This window comes from Etheostoma spectabile, chromosome 9 (assembly GCF_008692095.1).
Source record: "Etheostoma spectabile isolate EspeVRDwgs_2016 chromosome 9, UIUC_Espe_1.0, whole genome shotgun sequence".
Lineage (NCBI taxonomy): Eukaryota > Metazoa > Chordata > Actinopteri > Perciformes > Percidae > Etheostoma > Etheostoma spectabile.
In genome coordinates this window covers 34118432-34129554 of record NC_045741.1, presented here as the reverse complement: position 1 = coordinate 34129554, position 11123 = coordinate 34118432, and the positions used below count along the sequence as shown (strand labels likewise).

Genomic DNA, 11123 nt, shown 5'->3' with positions numbered 1-11123 from the left:
CTAGTTTTCAGGATTTTTAGTTTCTATACCTACTTAATCCCTTGGTCAACTATGTTCAACGCTATGCATTTAAAATGAACCTGTTATAAAAATCAATCAGACTGTGGTTGTACAGTGTACAAAGGAGCTTTCGGGTATGAATGTGTAGCTAACTGAGTGAATGCGACCAGGGAGTTCCTGCAAAAGACAGGCTTGCTCTCAGTGACCCTTCCCGGATCAAAAACAAAAAAGAAACGAGTATGACAGCTCAGCAGACATTTCGCGTACACGTTGACGCTTTAAAGATTTGAGTGGGGGCTTTTATTTTGAAAGTGAACACGGGAAACGTATGCCTGTGACAGTGATGCTAACAAAAGCTAGCATGTCTCCTCCTTCGGGTGCGTTGCAATTACACATGAAAGAGGGTCGGCTGAGCAACATTTACGTTCAAAGTAAAGAAACAACTTCTAAATAAACCCAAAACCTTCGGCATTATTAGTTGAACTTTACTAAACTCAGCTGCTCGCTGTCAGTCAGTAAATGTGCCTCTTCTACTTCTGTCATGCAAAGTTTTCTGGGAATTGAAGTTCAAAGCAATACAAGAAGCTGTATCGGTCACATACTCAATTGTTTGTGCCACTAATAGTCTTTATGTTTATAATAATTAAATCTATACATATATTCCAGATAATACATTTATAATAAATAATATGGGTGTTTACCAGTTCACTGTAACAAATAAGACACTACAGCAGCTTCTTACAGCCTTTATTTTTTAATTTGGGTGGACTTTCTTTAAAGGGAATGTAGATCATTTATGTTGTACCCTTTAAAACATTTTACATTGTACAGCTTGATAATGGAATATGGAGAAATAAAAATACAGGACTTTCCAGAGTCATACGAGAGTATATTTAAATGTCACAAGCCAAACTTGGTAAAATAACTCACAACTGAACCATTAGAGAATTAAGACAGAGTGGGTTGCCTCTCAGTACACTGCTTCAAATGACCTTTTCTACTCAAATTATTCAGAGCCCCATGCCGTCACTGTCATGACACTGAATATTACTCCCCTCCCTTCCCCTGTGTTTAATAATTTAAAACATTCAATGATATCACTTTTTTTATTTGTCTGAACTTAGAATAGATAAAAACACAATACCATCAAAAATAGAGAATAATCAAGTAAACTTCATAAAAAAACTATAAAGAAAAAGGACAAAATGGAATGGCAAGTTTTTCTTTGTGTAAGCATGTCAATGGAACAGAAATAAAAGGGAAATAAAAAGTGTACATTCCTAATCATGCAATATACAAATTTTAATCAAATATGCACAGTAAAATGATCAGAATCAGGACAATGTATGATTAGGGGAGTTTTTTTTTCCATTCCAGTTTCTTTTATATCAGGAACAGGAATTACAGATATACTTATTTTCTATTGCCATTCTTGGAATACAGCCGCTCTAATACTAGACAGAAGATCTCGCGGAATGGCTGACCTGATCTTTAGGTCACAGACATCATTATCATAGTCCTTATCTACAATAGCAGACAGACATGAGGGCCTTACCAGTATTTGTGATTTGAGACACTACCAAGTCAGTTTTTATCTTGCTACTACAAGGTTTTAAGTCGTGCTGGACCAGGTGGTGATTTCAGACAGAATGACAAACTAAAAAGTACCTCTGAGAAAGTTCCAAGAGGCAGCCATTTCTTTAAAAAAAAAAGAAAAAGAAAAAAAAATGGCCATTCATTTTATCATAACATGTCAATGTACAAGAAAGTGGCAAGGCAGTTACTAAAAGGAAAAGAAACATTGGGGTTTATCTGGGTACATGCCAACTGGGTGTCAGCCAACCTGGGTGCAGCGACTGTGATGCAAACGTCAAAGTGGCACAGGTGTAAATGTCTCACACAATTTCACACAAAGACAGACACAACTTCACTTTGCTGTTGACACTGTGGAGGCTCCCCTACATTGGAAGCCACATTGCCTAACACTGATTGAAAGGGAACCTAAAACCACTGACCACTTACCAGTCTCTGCTTACAGAGAAAACAACTTGCAACCTGAATGAAGGTTTTAAAATCAAAGACAAGTTGATAGTGTAACTTTGTTGTTCCTAAGTCCTTTGACTTTCCAGAGAAGTGAGTCAGGGCAGTGATGTAACATGGGCAGCTCTCTTGATGCCAGATTATTCCTTCATTAACTTGACCACATGGTGAGGTACCACAAAGGTTTCATAGAAATAACAGTATCGTTCTGTGTATTACAGTAATAGAACATCCTCCATACAACTAACCAACATATATGAGTTAAAGAAGAAGCTGATAAAAGGTGGCAGTGGCCTGACAGCAAACTGTCCTGTGGTGAAATAGAAATCTCACATTACACTTACACTCTGGAGTTTTCAATCTCTTCTGACTTCAAATTAATCTTTGATTTGTGAAAGGAATGATATGTTGGTAGTTTTTTGGGAGGAGAGGGGTCAAATTGCAGTTTAGCACAGTTGAACTGGGAGCAGATATACTGGGGAGGGAAGTGGGGCTCTACAAGACTCATGAAGCGCTGGAGTAGGTCAGACTGCACAGCTAAGGCACAGAGCAAAACCCCTGATCTACTGTACAAATCACCCGTAGTGCCACACTAGGATTGTGTTGAACTAACACTAGGAGATCTGCTCTGAGACAAAAGGCAAGTAGGGCAACAGCTCTGAAAGAAGTTTAAAACCCATGCCTTACATGTGGTTTCATCTCTGCTGTTCACACTGCAGGAGCTCAGTATCTGGTGTTCAGGTCAGTGGGGGGTGAAAGCGGGTGAGAGTCCCCATTGTTTCAGCTAGGACCAGTCTGAGAAAGAGTCAGTCGCAGGTTTTTTTCCAGGCCTACAAAGCTGAGCAGCACGCACACTTATGTTTAGTGGGGAGAAAAAAGGGCGCGAGACAAAAGGCGCAGTTTCATACCACAAAAAAAAGAGATAAAAACAAACAAAAACAAACCAAAGACAAAACCTTCAAAACAGTAAAATCACAATTCAACCATCAACAGCAACAGTTCAGTTGTCAACATTACATAACATGAGAGGTACACAGGAAAGAGCAGAGGACGCAGGGCATCCAGAAACAGGCGCTCAGTATAGAGTCAGGGAGGAACATGGTAGCTGTTGGGGGTTCGAAAACCAGGAAGTAAAGATGAAAGTGCGCAGAGAAGACGGCACATGTACACACAGTGAGTCTGTAAAACAACACCAAGTGCCAGGGAGTGATCACAGAGTTCAGAGTGCAGCGGGAAAAATGGTGGGACACTGAAGAAGAAAAAGGGGATAGAAATCTTGCGAATCTGAGGACTAATAAATAGAACGAGACTGGAGGTGCCAGCCGCAGTGTTTTCGTAACATGATTATGTTGTGTTTCAGCGAGGGAGGGGGTGGCATGAAGGGGGAAGGGGCACCCTGGGGCTGTTGGACACAATCAGCACTGAGAGAAGGTCTGCTTGATCTCATCCAGCACATTCCCAAGCAGCGTCGGCTCGTCACATTTAGCGTCAATGGACACTGTCTGACCGGACTGGGGGGGGGGGGGGAAGAGAGAAAGAATCAAGTCACAATCTGAAAGGCCATTTAACACACACACACACACACACACACACACACACACACACCACACACACACACACACACACCACACACACACACACACACACACACACACACACACACACACACACACACACCACACACACACCACACACACACTTTATTGGTGTACTCACAGTTTTGACCAGCAGACAGACATGGTGGTCCTGGATAGACCTGCTGTACATTGAGGCACAGGAGTCGATCCGCTCCACAACTAACCCAACAAAACAAAAAGAACACAAGTGTTGGAAACACTCAGAACAACTGCATGCAATTGTACGATCCAATTACCTTTCTTGTACACTACATGGTTAAACCTAAACACAAACACTGTACTGCTGAATTCTGTATGTTGAACACCATACTCATCTGGCACCTTAAAGTTTGAGGGCAAAAGTCTGTCACTTGAGACAAATATTACACGGCCTGGTGTGTTTACGTACCAGAGAAATGGTGGCGGAAGCAGATCCTGGCCAGTAGGTGGTGGAAGGGCATGACGACTCCCTCCAGTTTGACAGAACTGCACTTCAGGTCGCCCGACTCAAGCAGCTTTGCAAACGCATCACTGGCCAAACAAAACAAACGAAACTCAAGATTTTTAATTTCTTCTTAACAAAAGCATGACAAAGCACTAAGACAACTCAGACACTTAACCCCTACCCCACCAAACTTGTATTATATTTGCTGTGGATATAAATCATGCCAAGGCGATACATTGGAAGGTTTTCAGTGACCCGCTGACTTTGTTTAGTGCCACCCTTAAATCATACATTTCAAATACTACACAGAAAATCTAAATAAAAACTGTGCAGGTTGACATGAAATGTACTGAACCTATTCCTACTGCCCAGAGGATGACACATTTACATTTGACACTTTTTTCTAGTACCATCCTTAGGCAAAACTGTCAATACTCCTACTGCTTTACCTTTATTTTAATGACTGTTCTCAGGACCCCCTAAATAATGTAAGAAATTGGCAGTATGTAGTTTTTCTAATTTTATAATGTGGGTTGTAACATGGTAGGAAACGTAAAACACCAACCTGTAGCAGGGAGTAGTGATTAGGTAGGAGGTGCAGGTAAAGTGCAGTTTAAAGTCCAGTTTCTCATGAGTGGAGGAGTCCTCATTCTGTGGAAATAAGCAACAGATAATCAATAACTAACAAACTAACAAAGATTTGGCCTGCAGACCTGTAGAGAGATCTGGGGGAAGGGGAAGTTACCAAAATGAAACTTTAGGTTACTTGCGTAACCCCGGTTCTCAGAGTAGCATGAGTGAGATGTCTCACTATGGGATACGCCTCCCTGCGTATTCCTCAGAAGCATTTATCTCATTACGCCAATCCTGATTGGCTGGTGATCGAGTGTCCGCGTCACGTGGGTCCATCCCCCTTAAATAGCTTACGCTACGACGCGGACACCATTCCAAATAAGCACCTCTTCTCGCTTCGCCCCAGCAAGAAGGGTTGTCTGGTGAACATTCACTCACTCTCGAGAAAGGGTCGGTAAACCAAGTTCCTTCCTACATTCGTTTTGTGTCTCACTAGGGTAGGGGACTCCCCCTTTCCAGCAACTATCTCAAACCACCGGGGACCAGGTAGCAAGGGTCCGTCCGCGATGGTCATGCCCCCTATGCCTGCCACGCTCGGCCAGAGCCCATCTTAAAAAAACCGAACAAAAGTGAGAGGGAAGACCACATGCTGCTGCACAATCCTGGTTAAAAAGCCCCCAAAAAAGGCCCCGGGGGAGCAGGCCGGATTGGGTGACACCAGGCCCTGTGGGCCACACCCCTGACCGTGTAAACCAACAATGGATTCCACAAACCCAAAGACAGCCTTTCTTTTCACAGGGTTTTTCCCTTTGGGGGGTACCCAGGACACAAAAGGTGGGCACTCCGTCCCGGGAAAAACCGCAGTCCTGTCCCTGTAAAAGTCAGAGCCCGAATGGGCACAGCGCGTGCAACCCCGTTCCTGGAAGAGAAAGGGGGGACAGAGCCAAAAGTCAATGGGGAACTAGCCACCCCTTGGGGAAAAGGCGGATTAGGTTTCAATAAAACCCCGACACGCCCCGGGGCAAAAGAGTGCATCGGAGACAAAAACCATAAGTCGCCAACCCGTTTTTTTCGACGCCCAAGGCCCAGCAAACCCCGTCTTTAAAGCAGTGTTTTTGGTCAACCTCCCCCGTGTTCAAAAGGGGGGGAGCAAGCCCATCCCCACCACCCCAGGGGGCCCTTTTGGGGGCAACGGGTTGAAAAAAGGGAAACGCCGTCGTGCCCCTTCATAAAACGGGAAACCAAAAAGGGTTTGGCCCGCTTTTTTACCCCAAACCCCCATGCAAGCTCATGGCACCGGGGAACCCCTTTTGGTGGAAGGTTTTTTTTTGCACCAAATCTGCAAAAAAAAAAATGCGCCAAAAAGGGGATGAAAAGAAATGTCCCCCCCCCGAACACCCCTCCTCAAAACCCCCATTACATCAACAGGATCTGGTGGAGGGAAACCCTGGACCTGAATGTGTTAATCACCTTGGGAGCCCGTGTGTTTTTTTTGCACCACCCGGCCAAACCTAGCGCCCCCAAACCCCGGGTGCGGGGGGAAAGATTGTCCCCCCCCCCTGGGACCCATTTCCCTGGTAGGGGAGTTTCCACGGCTTCCGCAAAGGAAAATAAATCTCCGCCGCCAGTGCTCGCGGGCCATTGGAGCTATAAAAATCCTGCACTGGTGCTCCTCACCCCCGGGTAGAGTTGGGGTTTCAGGAAAACCCCTGACTTTGGTTTTGTGGGCCCCCCCTTAAATCTTCATTTTTAAATACTACACCGGGAAAAATTAAAAAAAAATGGCAGGTTGACAGGAAAGTACTGAAACCACCCAATTTCCCCGAGGAGAAAAACCCCCTTTAATTTGACACTTTTTTTTAACCATCCTTAGGGAAAAATTTAATACCTTACTGCTTTTTCCTTTATTTTAAGGGCGTTTTCAGGACCCCCAAATAATTTTAAAAATTGGGAGTAGTTTTTTTTTTTCTAATTTTTTAATTTTGGGTGGTAACTGGTAGGGAAAAGTAAAAACCAACCTGTAGGGAGTAGTGGGGTTTGGGAGGAGTGCAGGGAAAGTGGGAGTTTAAAGTTCCGTTTCCATTATGGAGGAGTCCTCATTTTGTGGAAATAAGCAACAGATAATCAATAACAACAAACAACAAAGATTGGGGCCCGAAAACCCCGTAGAGAGATCTGGGGGGAAGGGGGAAATTTCCAAAATGAAAATTTTGGTTACTTGCGAACCCCGGGTTTTGAGTACATGAGTGGATTCCACTATTTGGGGAACCCCCCTCCCTGCGTATTCCCCCAGAACCCTTTTATTTCAAATTTCGCCAATCCCGATTGGCTGGTTTACGAGTGCCCGGTTTTCGGGGTTTCCCTCCCCCTTTAAAAATTACGGGTACACCCCCGACACCCTTCCAAAAAAGCAAATTTTTCTCGCTTTGCCCGGGAAAAAGGGTTGGGCTGGTGCGACACCACTCATGCACTCAAACCGGGGTTCCCCAAGAACCTAAAGTTCTCATTCATGTTTGTTTCGATGTCTCAAAATGGGTTGGAGACTCCCCTTTTTGCCAACAAGCTTATTCAGAAAACCCCCGGCACTCCGGTTCAAAAGCTTCCCCTCCGCGATTTGGTCCCTTTCCCAAGACTGCCCCCCGCTTGCCGCTCGGCGCAGAGACTTTCCCGTCTATAAAAAACCCAAAAAAAGGGGAGGTGAAACCCGCCTGCTGCGGGCCCAAAATTTTTCCCGGGTTGAAACCCCCTCTAAAATTTCGGCCCCCAGGCAGGGAAGGGGGCGAGTTTTGGGGGGCACGCAGCCCTGGGGGCCGGGACACCCGAAAGTGTAACCAGAGCAATGGTTCCCCCAAAAACCCCCGAGGGCAGCCGTTTTCTTTGGGACAGGGTTTTCCCCCGTGGGGGGTAGCCCAGGACCCAAAAAGCGGCGTCACTCCGTCGAAAAAAACAGTCCTGCCCCTGGGAAAAATGCAGAGCACGAAAATGGCCCCCAGCGCGTTTCAAAACCCCCTTTTCCCCCTGAGGGAAGAGAAAGGGGGGGGAAAAGAACGCCAAAAGGGGCAATGGGGAGGCATGAGCCAACCACCTTTGGGGACAAAGGCAGGATTATTTTCAAAACACCCTGAACCGCCCCCGGGGGGGAAATGGTTTCATGAAGGATGACAAAAAAGCCATTTAAGCGCCCAAAAACCCCCTTTGGGAACCCAAGGGGCCCGCAGCAGCACGTCCCTTTAAAGGGAAAAATGGGTTAGGGCCCAACCCCCCCCATTTGGTTTTAAAAGGGGGGGTAGCAAGCCCTCCAACACCCCCGCCCGGTTTCCCCTTGGGGGTTTAAGGGTTGGAAAAAAGGGAGCAGCCGTCGTGGGACCCTTTAAAAAAACGGCAAACCCCAAAGGGTGTTGGCCCCTGTTTTTTAAAATCAAACCCCAAAATGAAAGCTGCAATGGCAAAACGGGACACCTTTATGGTGGAGAAAAGGGTTTATGTTTGCCAAACAATCTGCAAAAATGACAAAATTGCGCCAAAAAGGCACTGAAAAGAGGCATGTCCCCCCTGAAAACCACCCCCCCAAAAAAACCCCCCACTTACAGTTCCTACCGGGGCTGGTGGGGAAAGCCCCGGCACTCTGTAGGGGTTAAACCCTTGTGGGAAACCCCCACTGTTTTTTAAAAGGGCCCCCTCACGGGGGGAAACCCATAGCGCCAGACGCTCTGGGTTTGGGGGGGAAAAAATTTCCCCCCCGCCTGGGGCAGCATGTCCCGGGGGTAGTGGGAGTTTAAAGGGTGTCCGCAAAGGAGCAATAAAACTCCGCCCGCCCAGGCATCGGGTTTGGGCCAAAATGTGGGAGCTAATTAAAAATCCCTTCCCGCACTGGTGCCCCTCTCACCCTGGATAGATTGGGGGTTTAGAGCCAGAGGGGGTTTGGAAACGTACAGGGGAGCGGGCGGCCCGCGTGCCGAGCGCGTCCAACCCCCCGAGAGGGGGTTTGGAACGGTATTGAGAAAAACAGCGGACCTTGGGGCAAAGGGCTTTCGATTTCAAACAGGTCCCTTCGGCCCGCCCATACGCGTCCACACCTGCCCCACAAAGGCCCGGGGGCGAGTTCCCCCCCTTGGCCCCTACGGGGGGCGGCCCTTTGGGCCAGCAAATCCGCACCGTGGGTTTAGGAGCCCCGGGGAAGTGTCCCTCTCAGAGAAAGCAGGTGCCCGCTGTCCACTTTTCCCCTTTTCGTTCCCGCGTGTGTACCGACGGGAAAAAGAAAAACCCCCCTTAAAGGGTTTTTATAGGCTACCGTTGTCGTGTTTTTGTTTCACCAGAAAAATGGTTTTCCTTGGGGAAACGGCAGGAAAAGCCCCAGGGCCCAGAAACCCGCCCGGGCCGAGGGAAAATGTTTCCCACGGCCCGGGCCTCGCCCCAAACGCCCCTCCAAAAACGGCCCTCCTGGGGTTCCCCCCCCGCCCAAAGGTCCCCTTCCGTGGTGAAACCTTCCGACCAGGGGGGGGGCCAAGGCTACTCCCTGGCCAAGAAAGCCCGGGTGGGCCCCCAGGGCGCAGGCCATTCCGCACTCCACAGAACCCTTTCCCTCCCGTTGCGCCATTTAGGGACAGGATCCAGCCTGAGGGAGGTAACCCCCAAAGTGGAAAAAAATCATAAACAGGGGGCCCAGTGGGATCAACCCGAATAGGGCCCCCGCCAAAAACCCCGAAATCAAACAATTGAAAGCAAAAAGGACCCCGAAATCCGAAAATGCGCGAGACAACCCTGAAACCCTCCCCCCCTCTCCCCCGCCGACAGGCGGGTGTGAAGGAAAAAGGGGTCCCGAGATAGCCCCCGAAATTTTATTTTCAATGGGGAAAGCCCCAAATTTCTCTGTGTTTATTTAAAACCCAGATTGGTCAGAGGGGGAGGGGGATCGCGTTTGCGTCACCGAATTTTGCCCGATGGCCAAAAGGAGCCAATCTCCCCTAAATTTTGCCAGACGGAGACCCTGGGGCCCCCTTAACGGGGCTACGTGCTTCGGGACACCTCCCCAAAACCCCGGGCCAAAAGACAGACCGAAGGGAAACCCCTCCCGTTTCTCGTAACAGGGGCACCCAAAAGCGAACCTCCGAATTTCCCGTGCGGAGGTAGGGTCCCAATATGGAAATACGCGTCTTTAATCGGGCAACGGGGAAAACCAGTTTTCCCCCGGGGGCCCCAACGAACAGAGACCCTTTATTTAGAAACCCGAATTTGTATTTTTTGGAGGGATTTGTTCAAGCCCGAGGGCCAGGATAGGGCGAAATTTCCCTTTCCCCCCCCGTTTTGGGACAAAAAAATACCTGGAGTAAAAGCCGTCCGCTCAGGGTCGGGGGGGGAAAACCTTCGCTCTCCTTTCTAACCCGCGAGATAATTCCTCCGGGGAGAAACCCCAGTGACTCCCCCCCCGGGCCCGTGTACCAGGGAAAGCCCCAGAAACGAGGGGGGGTAAAAAGCAAATTTAAGCCTGTAGCCCCGAAAATAATTTTTGGTTCAGTACCCAGGGAATTTGTGAAGCCCGTCCATTTTCTCTCTTGATAAAGAGAGGAGTGGCAGCCCCCAAAGTTTCCCTTCACTCGGGGCCCTTATCTGAGCTTTAAAGGCCATCTATGGGGGACCCCGGGAAAGAACCCCTGGTCGGCAAGGGCAGGGGCGAGTGGTTTTTGCACTGACCGGGGTCGGTTTGGCCTAAAGGTCTCGAGGGGGCCGTGGTCCTCTCGGGGGCGGTGAAGCCCCTGAGCCCTTATTGGGGTTTTTTGTTCCAAAAATTTTTTAATTTTGCCCCGACCTTATTCTGGGGCGACAGGGAAAATGCTTTAATTTTTGTTGGGAACCCCAGTGAGGTGTGCTTAGGGGGTTTGGGGGGGGGAGGGCCTGCCATCGCCGCAACCAAAATTCCCCCTTTTCCCCTTTGGGGGGGAAAGCGGGGCCCCTTTGGGAAAAAGCGCGCCAAAAACGGGGGGGCGTGGGGGCATCACACTTACGAAAAAGAAAACGTTGGGGGGGTGAAAGGGGGGGTTCCCCGCCCCGACCAGTTGGGGGGAAACCGGTTTTCCCAAAACCCCCCTTTCTTTTTTAACCCCCTGAAAAGCTGCCTGGGCTGGCTTTTCCCGGGGGGGCAGGCGTCTGCCAAAGGGGCTTTTCTGGGCCCCTCCCTCCGCTTCGCGGGGGGGGGGCGCTGGGCGGGGGGTGGGGGGCTGGCCCGTTGGGGACTTTTAAAATGAGAGACCCGAGACAGCTTGAGAGAAAACTGGCGCGGGCGGAGGCGGGGGGGGGCTCGCCCCTTCCCCAGGGAGGGGAAAGGGTTTAAGAAACTTGTCCCCCTTCCCTTCGCCTCACACCCTGCTGAAATTTAAGGCAGAGGCCCGGGGCCGAAGACCCCCCTCCGGGGCGGGGGCCGTCCCAAAAAAGGCCCTTTTTTTCCCCTGGCA

General features: G+C 48.8%; 1 protein-coding gene across 9 annotated transcripts in view; it reads right to left on the bottom strand.

The window, feature by feature from the left end:
• Nucleotides 1-872: 872 nt before the first annotated feature.
• ap3d1 (adaptor related protein complex 3 subunit delta 1) overlaps nucleotides 873-11123 on the bottom strand; it is a 34477-nt gene continuing 24226 nt past the window's right edge. For all 9 annotated transcript variants that reach the window (XM_032525196.1, XM_032525198.1, XM_032525202.1 and 6 more), the window contains 4 exons: nucleotides 4667-4752; nucleotides 4066-4187; nucleotides 3757-3836; nucleotides 873-3551 (listed from right to left, as the gene is read on the bottom strand). In XM_032525196.1, the coding sequence (XP_032381087.1) occupies nucleotides 3456-3551; nucleotides 3757-3836; nucleotides 4066-4187; nucleotides 4667-4752 (384 nt within the window). In that variant the 3' untranslated portion in view covers nucleotides 873-3455. The remainder of the gene's footprint in view (nucleotides 3552-3756; nucleotides 3837-4065; nucleotides 4188-4666; nucleotides 4753-11123) is intronic.